We start from the raw sequence: 15,151 nt of genomic DNA on the forward strand, positions 1-15,151 counted from the left end.
AGATTAAGATAAAACTGGGTTTAAAGACCCCCTTGAGCTTACACTTTCACTTTCGAATTGGCAGCAAAACTTTCAAACAGGATGTAAAATATTTGCAAGAGATTTGAAACTTGTGTTGAGAAGATGTTTTGAGCTATTTTGGAACATGCTCTTGCAGCCCAAACACTACATGTAATGTGCTAATGCAGAATATATTCTACATTAAACCCAATGAATACAGTTAAGCTAGAACTAAACATATTTTCCAAGACATTGTTCCCTTAAAATTCTAAGGATGCTGAAATAATGATGATGATATTTTATGAATGTGCCATGACCATGACTTAGCTCATCCTGCTCCTTGAAGGCTTGTGAAAATCCTGATCTGAAACCCTAATCTAATTGTCAGCAACTCTAAGAAAGGGTCATCTTCAGGTTGACAACACCACCAGAGGCAAGTCCATCAGAGTCACCTGCCTAAAAGGTAACTTTTGGAAAGATTCAGCTGCTTTAGTACTGCATGTGGAAAATCTATTAATTCAGCCAGCTTCCATGAAGTATGAGTGCTAGCAAACATTGACGAAAACACTCTTAAGATTTTGTAGGAACAGGTTATAAATTACTTGAAGAAGCCATTTTTCTTGGGCCTAACTTTCATTTAATCCAAGATCTTGATAGGTTCTTTGGATATTAGAAGTAAAATGAGCATTAACTCATTTTTAGATAAGATGACATTCTCAAATCACCTAAACTCCTAGGGTGGTGTTAGGAAATCAAAGGCATTATCAGTTATTCACAGCCAAAGACCACCTCCAGGAAGGCACCAAAGCAGAAGGCATCTTAGTCTTTCAAACCATTCAGATGTGTTTGTTTATAATAATGTTAAATTGTCAGAGGGTTCTTAGCATAGGCAAGGTCCAGCAGTTAGACCTTTACACGTCTTTTCTCAAAATCATATCTTTCTTTGGTTCGGTTTATTCTCGTTGCTAGAAGTAGAAAGGAATGTAGAAAACAATTTATACCTGAACAGCAGAAAAAGACAAGATGTAACAGATAGCAGGTGTACATACAAGAACATTGAAAAAGCAAGGTATGTATTTCAGTTGTGCACTACAAGCAGTGAGGCAGAAATTCCACTTTAGAAGAAAAGGGGAGCACTTACCTATTTCATGCCATCACTGGCTTGCAGAGCGATGACATGGCAATTGAAGCAGACAAGGACACAGCTAGAGATCTCTAGGAACAGAGGACAACAGCTAGCAAGCCATGCAAGACTTCTGACTTCATATCCCCTGATTCACTGTCGTACTCCCCAGACCGAACCTGCAAACGGATACTTAGAAATCTAAGTGTCAAACACACAGCCTGAGCCTTGGCTATATGGTTACACCTCCGTAAAGCTGAATTTCATCTCCTTCTTTCACATGTGCCAACCATTTAACAAAGCAGAAAGAGAGACAGATGTACAAAGAATGAAAGGAGTAACCTTTCCCAAACAGAGCAAGCAAAGACATGTGCCAACTATCACACCACATAAAGAAGAAATATGTGATAGGACTCGGTGTGAGTCAGTATAAAATGGGCTGATGCAGAACCTCACCACAAAAGCTGCACCTAACAGAGTTCTACTGGTGGTAAACATTTCCCAACATACTCATATTGTTGGCAGGAATAAAGAATATTAATACATCCACTGCCAGTAAGTAAACCCTGTCATTTACATAAAGAACGCTCAAAAGCACAGACAAGTTTGTTTCTTTCTTCTAACTTAAATGGGAGCAACATGCAGGGACTTTTCATTTGCAGTGAAGACACAAGAACTGAAGAGTCAGCAGTTGTGCAGTGTTCTGCTCAAAGACCCAAACACTAAAAAAGGGGCTGCATACCAGCCTTCCAAAACTAGAAACCCAAACTTGCAGAGATGAAACACTGACTTCAAAGGGACTCACAGTTTGATTAAAGGAATACCAGTGTAAGTATCCAGAGACTTGGCCTTAACAAAGCAGAAAAAAATGGTTTCAGTGGTAACATACTTTCGGCTATACCATAAATCATGTATGTGTGTTACATATGCAACTGGAGCCAGTCTCCTCTAAAGTTTGGTCTAGGTATGTTCCAGAGTACTCCAAATTCCTTTCTTTGTGCCACGTATAGAGAAGAGAGAGTAAAGCAGAGAGAGTAGACTCCCTTCTTAGATTACTTGACTGCAACTTTCATTCTAATGATACTTGGTGCAGTTAACAAATTAAGGCACGGTTCCCAGCGAGGAAGAAACAACTGTAGATAGCAGCCTCAGGTTTGAAAAGTTTGCCATGTCTTTAAAAGAGAACTTCAGCAGAAGGCATCTGAAAGCAGAATTAGAAAAGAGCAATGTGAATTAAAGAGTAACAAATATCCATGCTTATTTTGAAATAATACTCTGCTTATTTTGAAATACTATTCTAATATTTGTTAGGAGTATGAAATAATTCATTAGATATTATCCTCTGGTTTTCCAGAATCAGTGGCACTTAGTGTGAATTTCCTTTGAGCAAATATCAATTAGGAATGTACCATATTTAACTGTAGGTACATAAAGCCCCTAGTGAAAGCAAAAAAGCAAAAGGGAAAACACTTTCAGCACATTTCATTCCAAAAATATTTGTGCCTCCAAAGCTTTGCTGGGAAGAAAATGCTCCTGCAAATGATACAAATGGTTTTGACAATAGGAAAAGTAAACAAGCAAAATAAAGAAGGAAAAACCATGTGGTCAGTTTGCAAGTGCTGTTTATTGTTTAAGGCAGGGTTAAAGCCCTTTATAAAGACAAGAATATATATGGAATGAGACTGAAAGTGACATTAGGTTATTCTAAACACCTCTTTTCAGAACCCTCCTGCCTATAATATGCCATGGCCAAAATGTGTGGAGACTTCAAAAGAGACTTTATAGTAGGAACAAACAAGGACTGCTGTTATTTTGAGAACCAAGAGAGAAGACAAATGCCTTTAATATTCCTAATGATATTTTTAATTTAGAAAAGAGGCATGGAGCTTTGCTTCATCTTCTATCTCCTAAGACTTCTAATGTGAATTGACATTTCATTTGTAGCCATGTAGGGCATTAGCAGAGACATTACAAGTGGCCAAATATCCTTTCTAGACACCACTTTGCATGGCAAACAGCTCAGTGCTCAATTTGAACTACGGGTAGTCTAAACTGGATAGTTTTATGTTCATCACTGATTTTGAGTATCTGTTAAAGATTTATTATAGACTTTCAGAGTGAGTGAAGGCTTCCATTTGCTAAGACCTAAAAGATTCACCCGCAGTAAGCTTTCCTTTGTCACCCTGTCAGTTCCTCATTCTTTTTCATCGGTCAAGCCTGATTTCATGATTGACTTCGACATTCACTTCCACCTGCAACAGTAGCCGGTAATAGCACCCCAAAGCAGGCTGCTTCTAAAAGCTGACATTTTGTTCAACCAGGAAAGTGACTAAAGACAACCAACTCATTTCAAACAATTCAAGAACAGCCAGAGAGCGACAGCTCTCAACTGGGACAAATATGGACAGGTTTGGAACAGCTCAGAGGTCAGAATTTTTGTGTGTTTCTTGGTCAATCCCATTGCATCTAGTAGTACTCACTGCAATACACACACAAAATACTAGGATTTTTTCATAAGTTCATGACTTTAAATATGTCCAATTAGTTCACCAGAAAAGCAACAAGTATGTCAGGCAGTTCTACTTTTTTTCCATTGAAAATTTGACAACAGCCTTTTCTTACACAGGCATCAGAAGGGATTAATTGGAACTCACCTCTCTAACATACTAGCAAAGCTGTAAATTCTCCTAGTTAATTTTATTGACTATTTTTCCCCTCTGAAAAACCATACCCACCTGGTAGCAATTTTCTTTTTTACCACTCCTTTTAAACATTTTTCCCCCCTAAATTTAAGCTTTGATTTTAAATTAAATCTCTGGATGATTGAAAAATATCTTGTGCAATAACCCAGGATTAACACACACTATCAATATGATAACTGAGAGCTTCTTCCAAGTATATACAGGTAAGCTGCATCACTCTTAAAGGATGATCTCTTTTTTGAAGGTCAGAGTAAGCAAATGTTGAGATGTAATGTAAGAACTAGCAAATGTTGTTTGACTCCAGTATTGCTTCAATTAGTTGCATCTAAGCAACTATGCAAACTGACAGTAATTTGCATGGCTGAAATATTTTCAGGATGTAATTTTTCCCTTGTTAAAAGAAAAAGTAACCCATCTAGGCTCATTTGGGGAGCAGGGGAGACACACCAAGCAAAACAAAACAAAAAGCCTTCCTTACTGTTAAAGGATTTGTGTAAGCATATATGAGATGATAGAAACACGAGCACTTAATTCACAGGGCAAAAAATAAGAGCAGATAAGGGCTTTTCATCTGAAATTATACCCTCTCTCTTTTATATAAACACTTTGATATCACCAGCCACTTTCACTCAACGGGCAGGCTGGAGATAAATGCGCTGCTTTCGCTAAGGCGCCGACCGATGGAGTATGCTCACTGAAGCCTCAGGTGTGACCCCCGCTCTTCTGCAAGCAGCAATTGGACCAGGCAATCCATCACAGTGCTCCTTCTGTCAGGCTGGGTGCTCGGCTGCAGCTGTCTGTCACACTGGTGGATGGGACCTGCTTAAAGGCAATCATGTCAATCTCTATGTGACTACTCAGACTAAGATAGAAGGATGATCTTGACAGGTTTGGCAAAGTCAGCAGAAGGCACTAGAGGACTTGAGTTACATGCTTAAAATTTAGCTGCAATTTGTGTTTCCTAGGTGGAGGGATTGAAGAGATACAAAACAACACTGCATTTTATAGCTGGTCATCTCGGATGAATCTGTTGCCCTCAGAATGTTTTCCATAGTAAACGTAGCGGCATTTCCCCAAAATGCCTACAAGAAAAAGGAAATCACAATTAGGACAGCGGCGGCATGACACATAAAGAGAGTATGCAATTGGAGAATTTAAAAGGAGGGAAGGGAGCAGTTTTCTTTTGCCCTGCAGAAGAAAGTCTGTGCGTTTCAAATATCCAGTATGCCCTGTCCCATTAAACACACATCCACAGCATCTTCAAACATTGAATGACATCACACTGACACATCATACACTGCATTTTAAATCACAGTACCTCTCTCTAGCTTTTCAGAATTAGAAAGTCTGGGCTGAAGTCACATTTTGTACCCTGTAATCTCCTTGATACCTGTACACAGGGTTTTCCTGATGATTAAAACCACATAGTAAGAAGCAGAAAATAGTTACATTTTAATGTGGATCCAGGAAAACCTTTTCAAACCTTCCTAAAGTCATTTTGCATACACCCAAAGCCAGCCCTGCAGTGGCAGAGAACTGAAGTGACCAGCTGAAACCCAGGTGGAAAGTCAACAGACATGGGCTAGAACTTGGGCCTTCCTAACCGTTAGCCCTTTGGACTTTGGTGTTCTTCCCAGACATGCAAATAAACAGTCAGTAAAAGCACTTCCAGTGTAGCTCTCCAAACAACACCCCATGAGCAAGATGCAATTAGAAATGATGTTAAATATTGGTACATAGAGGATGATTAAAAAAAATTAGCCAGACCACTACTTCTGGGGAACAAGGCACATTATTCTCAGCGGGTACAGGCAGCAAGGTGCCTGAGGAAGTCCTAACTGCTGTGGGTAAGATGCATACCCGCAGATCTCACAGGCTTATTCAAAAGCATCCCCTCTGGTGGTACTAAGTGGTATGTGAAAGCGTAAGTTCACAGTCGTATTCCACCTGTGAACGTCTTCAAAGATGCTAAATTTTACTAGCAGAGCTGTTCTTTGTTACCTCGGGCATGTGTAGTAAAATAAAAGTCATCTCCCATGCACGGAAGGAAGGTGAAAGGGTCTCTTCTGCCTTGGGAGTGTCTTAACAAAGCAGTCACTGAAGTAGCTAACTCCCCCTTACATGGGCAAACATAATCTAGCCCAAAGGAGACAAACACTGTCTTTGCATAAAGGGCAAGGATGGGGAGAAGCAGGCCCTCAATTCATTGCTATTTCAGCTTTCTGGAACTCAAAGAGCAAAGAGTGTGCCCACCTGCAATATGAATTCAGTAGGCGAGCTTTTATACTCTCTAGCTGTTTTTCTAGTGTAACATACATCAGATAGATAAGCAATAAAGCCATAGAAGGGATTGGCTGGGCAAGATTAATGTTAACCCCTGCTGCTCTTTTCTTCCAAGACATCCAGATAGCTACCCATTTCTGTGGGGAATGAATAAATAAATTGATTTGTGGTGGAAAGTACATTGCTCTTCAGAATAACACAAATGGGGACACTGGATGGTGCGGTGCCTGATCTCCTTCTCCTCTATGGAGCTCTCTTCAATAATTTCAATTTCAATAATTACACTAGAGGAGCAGTTTCCACCTTGAAAGGATGACATTATCATTCTTAAACCAGCATCCAATGAAAAGCAAGGTTCTTCCTCCTGAGCAGACGATATTCCAAGTTAACCTGCAGCAGGCATTAGGTCGGTAACAAGGCCATTTAGAGCTCTAAATGTAAAGGATACGAAGAGTTTATTAATGGCATTCTGCAGGCTCCTTTTCCACTGGCATTGATAAAAGTCCTGTTTGAGGTCTGTCACATTTCTTAAGGACTGGGAGCAAGACTGTTTATAGAGATGCTGGTGAGAGAGTGCTGTTTGATGAACGCTGGAGACTGTAGCTAGGTGTCAGTGCTTAGAAAATGAGGCAAGGACATGAGGTATTAATGCTGTCAATGATCTCTTGACAGGAAAACAGATACTGCATTCACCGTCAGGTTTAAATAGACATCAAGTGCATTAATGACAAAGAGGGCAGACTTCAAACAAAAGGGGCTGTATGGTGCTGCGCTGAGCCAGTCTCTGAGTTGGCAATAACCTGATCTGAAAAGACACTGTCAGGGCTACAGACAGGCCCAGGATTGTGTGCCGTGACAGAAAACAGAGATGCTGACAGAGATACTGGTGCCATATTATGCCAAGTATATTCTAGCACTGTCTCCAGCTCTAACTAAATCTGACATCATTTCCTATTGCTTATAGTATCCTCCACTGCTCAGGCAGAATATTTCTCCCCAGACATCATTACAAACTCCACTGTAGTTTTAAAGTTACTGGCAGGCCTGTGCTGTCATGGAGGCTGGGTCTAGAGGCCTAAGGATAACCTCAGTCAATCTAAATTTGGAGTTTGCTGGAGAAGTGCTCTCATTTTCACTGATATCTCAGCTACTTGAGGTGATCTGAACGCTAAAGTGTGAGGAGCTGTCACCTTGAATAAAATGCTTAAAGTAAAGACTCTCAGTTCCTGGGATGTTCAGCAAAGATGTCGGACAGTCTGGCAGCAGGAAATGAAATCCAGCTGCTGCTGCTCGCCTGGGGATAAAGGTGCTCGGGCTAGTGACAGCTAAAGTCAGCTGAAATTTCTGAACTCCTGCAGCCTACAATTGTTTAAATGAAGGAAGTGTTGTCTCCACAGAGATTCCCTGCCCAGGCACACAGCTGTGATTGGATTGCCAGGCATATTGCACACACGGCTCGGAGAGCCTTGACAAAAGCAGAGTTGAAGATGCTGTTGAAGCCTTTCTTTCCCAGGAAGGTGATTTGCAAACCCATCACCTTGCTCGAAAATTAGATGCGCTGATTGGGATTTTTTGGTTTGCCTTTTGCAATTTTGGTTTTTCTCTTTTGTGTCATCTTCCCTCTCCACTTTCCTCCTCCCTTTGGCAAGCACAGAAAACTCGGGCAACTACAGGAAGCTTGTGTGCTGCAGTGAGAATCTTGGTGCTAGGACATGTCACACGGATTAACAAAACCTACTGCCTCCCTGCTGCCCGTCTGTTAGAGCATTCATTGCTTGCAGTTTGGGAGCAGAGGTGTGCTTGCTGGTGGTTCTGCAAAGAGACAAGGGAAGGTACAAGGGGGAAACAATGGGTTTGTGGTTGTTGTGGTACCTTCTAATTAAAACAGCTAGCATTGGCCATAACAAGCTCTGCACACTCTCTATACATCAAAACAACACTTGGCCTTCTGGATGAGGCTTCTGCTTGCGGTTCTCATGAAATGACAACACAATGTCTCTTGAGGGATCATCTTTCCTGAATGAGGCTTCTAATTTTTCTTAAGTAGCTGCTTCTACCATTACCACAGGCTGTTAAAACTATAATTATGGAAAAAAAAGGCATTGGGAAGAATCATTTTTAAATTCACTCTTTATCTTTTAAATGATTTTCCCCTTCAGAATGGATGTTCTAATCACGCTGGGTAAGTAACGACCTTGCAGTCGCTTGCATGCACTGTGGTATCGGCCTTTCCTCACAAACACACGGTAATGTCGGCAACAGCAGCTTTTCCTTAGCTGAGGGAAAACTCAATTATTCAACTCAATCAATACATAAATACATGTATACTAAAAAAACTGTTCAACTCATGATTGCTCCTTTTAAACTGGGCATGTACTGCAGCAAGCTATAGGGCAGGTGGACCTCTATATATTTTCATAGTAAGCTATAGGGCAGGTGGACCTCTATATACTTTTGTAGTAAGCTATAGGGCAGGTGGACCTCTATATACTTTCGTAGTAAGCTATAGGGCAGGTGGACCTCTATATACTTTTGTAGTAAGCTATAGGGCAGGTGGACCTCTATATACTTTTGTAGTAAGCTATAGGGCAGGTGGACCTCTATATACTTTCGTAGTAAGCTATAGGGCAGGTGGACCTCTATATACTTTCGTAGTAAGCTATAGGGCAGGTGGACCTCTATATACTTTCGTAGTAAGCTACAGGGCAGGTGGACCTCTATATACTTTTGTAGTAAGCTACAGGGCAGGTGGACCTCTATATACTTTCGTAGTAAGCTACAGGGCAGGTGGACCTCTATATACTTTCATAGAGTGAAAAATGTTTGAAACTCTTTAGGTACAAGCATGGAAAATGGTAAAATATGTTGCAGTGGGATGTGCTAGACCTAGAGATTATACAGCCTCAGTCAAAGGTCAAAATTCAGCTCAGGCCAACAGTGACCTAAGAGAATTGTTGTCTGTTAGCATCTTGTTGTCTTCCCCACCCCCCCCCTCCCCCTTCCCCTTTCTCAAAAAAGAGCTCTACATCTATTAAAAAATCCATTTCTGCCATCACAGCTGGGACAGCTGTTAGCAGTACATCATTCTGCAGTGGCATTTAGTTTTCTTTAAATACTAATTATTAAAACTAAGTACTCAAACAAAACCTTTGGCTATCCCCATCAAAACTTCTTGACACATCTGCCCAAAATCCCCTCTCAAGACACCCGTTCTAACACCAAATATTTTTTTGCAACCCCTCTACAAGTGCAAAGAGTAAAATATTCACAAATAAATTAGTTTGTCAGATTTGTTTACTGTTTACATAAGGGACTGCATTTTAGCATACAGCCCTCTGCCCATCTTCTGCATCAGCTAAACACAGGTCCTCACACTAAGAGCTGTGGTTAGAGAGTGTAGCACTTCATACAGAGACTCATTAGCCTAGCAGTATTCCACTTCATCTGACTTTAACTTGAGTACAGTACCTAAATCCTCCACTGCCAATTTGTATTTGACTCTTATTCATCTCTCTTTCTACAACCTGCTGTTGTATAGTTTTGCTATGGGCTATTAAACAGCTGCCATGTTCCACAAAGAAGCTTGGTGCATTTCAGTGTGGTTACACTACCAATCTGTAAATTGTTTTGAGCACCTTCAGAATGAAATATCAATATCATTATAATTTTTTTTTATCACAGGCACTTGGGCATGCTCTAAAATTAATGAACAGAAGTTGCAAAATTCCCTTAAATATTAACATAAACTTCCTTTAAAGGAAAATAATTCCCTATCTACAACATTTAGAGGAGAATAAATACTTATCTGCGCTTTCAAGCCTACAATGCTACTGATTGAGGCAAAATACCTTTAACAGTTGAACTAATTTAAGACTCTTCGAATTCCCTTTGTCTAAGAAATCAGTAAAGCTGGCTTAAAATCCTTTAGAAAGTCTTCTGTACAGCTTTTTAGTAATTTTTAATATTATATTTCTCCTCATGGAAGCTCTAAAACTTTACCTAGATGTCCAGTTGACAACTAACTTCCAATTCCCCACTTCTACTTTCTGTGAGAAAGTAAGTACCAGAGATTTTCAAGAAATTAGGAGCCTTCTCTCTCACCTTCAGTAGCACATTGGTTATTTTTTTCCTGTTAAATGCAGATAATTAAGTTATATATCCTCTCACTGTCATTCTGGTTAAAAAAAAATCACTCCATCTAATTTTCTACCTGAGCTATCCAGTTGATATTCATCACTAAGAACATTCAAATGACTGAATGCTGTGAAAGGTATCAAAATTTCTCCACCAAACATTCACACAAGTCAGCCTGGGAGCACAGATACATGGAAAGCTTCACAGAAAGCAAGGGTGGGGCCCAGTACCAAGGGAGAAGAGAGATGCTAAATATCTAGCATTAACAGGAAGACAAATAAAGTTTACTTGGACCCATACAGTGCAGGTTTAGTTCTACAGTGTCTTGTGGTTGCGACTTCAAAGAGGTATTTTAAAAATACCAAAGGAAAAGAGAGGATTTATTTCCCCTCCCTTTAAAGGATGAGTGGCAAAGTCACTCAGTTTTCTGCTTTAATTTATAGTTATGCCTGTTCATGTGGAAATATATTTTTATAAACAAGAACAATAGTTTGAGCAATTAGAATCAAGAAATCCTTGACCTTTGGAGATGTGTTAGAGCCAAAAGTGAAATAAAGAACACTTGCTGAGGTACACTGTTGATCCATGTTCTGCACAATGGACCAAATGTAACCCTACATTGGGAAACAGACTTTTTTGCACTTCATCTTGACTTTTGGCAGAATAGAACAACTGCTTCTACTGAATGTGATCCAGCCTATGAAATCTCTGGCACAGGAATCTGAGATCACGAGGCGTAAAGGATCACCTGGGTCACTATATCCTCCCGAGAGCAGCCAAGTATGTAAGCACAGAATTGCCTAGGTTGGAAAAGACCCCTTTAAATCAAATCATTAGCCTAACACTGACAAGTCCTTAACTAAAGCATATCCCTAAGCACCACATCTACACAACTCTTAAATACCTCCAGGGATGAGGACTCTGCCATCTCTCTAGGCAAGTCATTCCTATGCCTGATAACCCTTTCGGTGAAGAAATTCTTCCTAATATCCAACCCAAACTGTCCTTGGTGCAACCTGAGGCCATTTCCTCTTGAGGCTCACTCAGACTTTCACTCTGAAAGAAGCCACAGCCAGCATGGGGAAGCTCAAGCTCAAAAACTGTGATGTGACACAAGCAAAAAACAGAAGAGTTGCAGCTGCTCCTGCTAGTATGACAGGAACTCTGACTATTACAAGTAGGTCTGTTTGTTGCAACTGCAGCGTTCAGAATGCTCCACCTTGGAGTCAATACACAGGATCTAGGCTCCTTAAGTCACAGCAGAGGGAGCAAGAGGAAGAGAAGCATTCAACAGATAAGGAAGTAAATGCCTTTGATTGTGCTAAAGCTGAGTGCTGTAGAAGGGTTACTTTATAAAGACCTGAAATATCCTAGCAATAAACCAAAAGTACACAAAAATTTCCTAGAATAGTATCATAAAATACAAGTGTTCAAGTAACAAGTGCACAACTGCTAATTTGCCTTATTTTTATCCTTACTTATTTTCAAGATAATAGAAACACTAAATGTGAGCAAAAATAACACAGATTGCTCAAAAACTATTTGTGCTTTAAAGAGATCAGTTTGTGTTTGAGAAAATGGAGGGCAGAACTCTCTGTGGCTAAAGCAGAATTCCCACACCAGAGCCACAACAGTCACAGAACGGTCCCCAAATACTATCCAAGAGGTCCCCATGCATTAATGAATGTGCTCCACTGCAGGTTTCCTGGAGAAGGAGGACATTCCTTCAGCAGCCAACTTCTGATCCTCCCCTCCCTCTGTGGGTAACCCCACCAAAGGAAGGGAACCTCTCAGCTCTGCTCACTGCACAGGGATGCCAAAAAGCAGTAACATTTTCCTCTGGACTTCCTAACTGCATGGGGCACAAAGTAGTCTTCCAGACTGAAAGAAATTACCACGAGGCACAAAATCAAATCTGTATCCATTTTATAGCAGTGATGTTGGGACTGTACAGCTAAGATAGCGGTGAGAGGAATCTGAGTAGGCAAACTAAGACACTGAATTACTGCAAATATCCTGCACAGGCAAGTACTGTGACATGTCAAGTCTCACTGGCCTGTTTGTAAGAAGGGGGGAAAAAAGGGGGAGTAGGTGGGGAAGTGAGACTAGGGGAGGGGAAGGAAAGCAGTCAACAGGGAGAGGATGTTGGAAAAATTTGCAGCGAAGGTGATAGGAACACAAAGATGTGAAGTTTGTATCCTGGGCCAAGGGAGCTGCATAAATGTTCAGTGTAAACTAGCAGTCAAGCTGATGTGTGATAAAGTGCAGCCTGCTGTAAATACACTTCAGGGCTCCCAGTGCAGCTGGGGATGAAACTTGTAGTTTGGAAGGGGAGAGAGAAGGGGTGGAAAAAAAAGTAAAAGAAAAAAAATGCACTGCAAGCTTTTTCTCACATAATCTGTTACTGGAAAATTGAGAGGCTTGTCCAAGTCCGTGGGAATAAGCTGATGAGCTGATACTTAATAATAAGCCATATTGTGTCATGGTGCAGAGTCATCTAGATCCATTCAGGCCACAAACTATACTACTTTATACAGTCCTGGCTGACATACATTTAAAGCCCTCTACACATTAAGGAGCCATTAGGCTGACAGATTAAAAGTTATCTTGGAGCTAATGTTTCCATTATGCGTATCCTGGCAGTGGAACAATCAACACACTGTTCCTCAGATGTCATACTTTGTTTAAAAAGAGAGTAGGGGGAGAGAAGGGGAAAAGGAAGGTATCTCTTCCTCCTTGGATGACATTGACATGATCAGCTTTGATCTGGGCATGTGCTGTCTACAGATTCTCTACTGTTGGCTAAAATAGCAGCATTTAGGGCATAATACTTTAAATCATTAACCAGTTCTGTACTCCTCTGAGTATCATTGTTACAAGTTAATGTTCGCTTATTGTAACCATCATCAGAGAAATATGTTGGGGGGGAGGGCGGGAGGATGACAAAGATCTCTCATGAAAATGAAGCAAAACTCACCACGCAGAAAACCCAAATGCTTTTGTCTCTTCAGTCTATCTGTATCGTTTTTGCACTCTCAAATAATGTAATGGGTAGGACTAAGGATGCCTTTATGATGAAGTACTTCTTGTTGAATATATTGAAACTTTAAAGACATTAAAAAAAATACTCAGGCAGATTGTGTAGTCAGATAGGCACTGCAGCAAAAGAGACACGAGTGCACAGAAAGCATCAGCACACCGGATACTATGGGTGAACTTATGCTTAAATTTAGATACACAAAACATCTTTGGAGGAGATGGAGAAAAGGAACAATGAGTTCCTAATCTTTTTAGTCCTCTAAAGCACTGTTTCATACATCTCATACATGGTCTAAGTGAAAGTAGTAAAGACAGAATACATTACAGTAAACATCCAAATATCCTGCAAGTCAGGTTACATCTGCTAAATATCTTCTATCTCTAAACTAACGCCACAAGAGCTTCATTGCCTGTTATTAATGGCCAACTACTCCAAACTGGACTAGCCGTGGCAAAAGAGCCACTCCCCGCCGACAGAGACCCATCTCCTGGGTTCTGTCTCGTCAGCAGCTCCACGCCGAGCGCATCGCCACTAGAGGGCAGCATACAGTTGTCTAAAAACCAGACCGCGCTGGCACGCCAAGGAGTCCGGTGCGACAATTAGAGCAACGCTGCTGGCTTTGCAGCCAGTTCCTTGTTATGTCACCATCAAAGTCTATATTTATACAGCCTCTGCTCTCAGCCTTTCACCCAGGAGCCTCAATTCTGGTGGACTCATCTCAGTGAGCATCAATTTGTGCATACAGATGGCTACAAAAGGATGCCACTGGGTAGCGGTGGTCTGAACAAAAGGCTCAAAACATTGTATGATGAAACCTGACCATCCGTCTACACCATCACCTTCCCTGCACCTGGGCTGGAATTTGCTACTTACCCACCATCTGAGCTTAAACTCCAGTGCTGTTTGAATGAACTTTCTATTACTTTTGATAATGCATCAGTATGGTCACCGGAGAGACGGAAGAGACCCTTTGAGTATATTCAGAATGGTGGAGGAAAAGCAGGTTGTAAAATCCCATCTCTAGCACATATTAAGTTTCAGCTGTTCAGTGTACACTTACCAGAACAACTTAGAAGATTCTTCAGCTAATTTGGCTAACATATGCATTTCTGTAGGCTCCTCTATGCTTTCTGCTATATCCTACTAATAATACTTACATTAATCATAAGTGGAGTAAACCTTAAGGAATGACAGCGTCATTACAAAACTAGAAAGTGAATATAATTATATTGTACTTCACAAACTGTAAGCATGCACAGATTACATCAGCAGTAAAATGCAAGGAAAAAAAAAAAGAAAGAGGGAAGTAAGCTCTTTTAATAACTCTGACAGATTATAAACACAGGTACCATGATTTATGGGGCAGAAAGCAAAGTTTTGGAAAAAAAGTTCAGAAAGACTGCAAGCATTCCAATAAAATTGCAAATTCTTATGTGAAAAAAAAGAGAAATCTTAGCAGCAGGGCCCTTCTAGAGAGTTTAGACGTAAATTTGGCACATCTCAGGAGTAAAACTTGCTTTTGGATCTCAAATGTGTTCCTGCTGGAGAAGTTCACATTAGGAAAAAAGAAAAGCCATACAAAACTCGGTCTGGCTCAGCTAGTTTGGAATTTCTCAAGAGAGTCATCTGAAATAAAGACAAGTTGCTTTTTATTTTTAAAGCTGGGAAAGAAAGCCTCTCAAACAAAATTATGGAACATAATGAAATAGTGCTGCTGTCACATTATGATATAGTTAAGGGAACCTTCTCTGCACGCCACTACTTGCTCCTTTCCACAAGCCCTTCCTCAGAAACAAAGGAAACATTTAACTAATTGTTAATGATAGGCTTGCTATGACTCTTCCTAACACAAACCCAAATGGTTTTTAA

The 15,151-nt window shown here is 40.5% G+C and overlaps 1 protein-coding gene across 3 annotated transcripts in view; it reads right to left on the reverse strand.

Annotated features, from left to right (window-relative positions):
- Window positions 1-2,238: 2,238 nt before the first annotated feature.
- LRMDA (leucine rich melanocyte differentiation associated) overlaps window positions 2,239-15,151 on the reverse strand; it is a 684,296-nt gene continuing 671,383 nt past the window's right edge. For 2 of the 3 annotated variants that reach the window (XM_064145525.1, XM_064145506.1), the window contains exon 7: window positions 2,729-4,907. In XM_064145525.1, coding sequence (XP_064001595.1) covers window positions 4,828-4,907 — 80 coding nt within the window. In that variant the 3' untranslated portion in view covers window positions 2,729-4,827. Of the gene's footprint in view, window positions 2,325-2,728; window positions 4,908-15,151 lie in introns of those variants that run through there. The other variant, XR_010302630.1, reaches the window with a different exon arrangement.

The sequence above is a fragment of the Pogoniulus pusillus genome, chromosome 6 (genome assembly GCF_015220805.1).
Source record: "Pogoniulus pusillus isolate bPogPus1 chromosome 6, bPogPus1.pri, whole genome shotgun sequence".
Classification (NCBI taxonomy): domain Eukaryota; kingdom Metazoa; phylum Chordata; class Aves; order Piciformes; family Lybiidae; genus Pogoniulus; species Pogoniulus pusillus.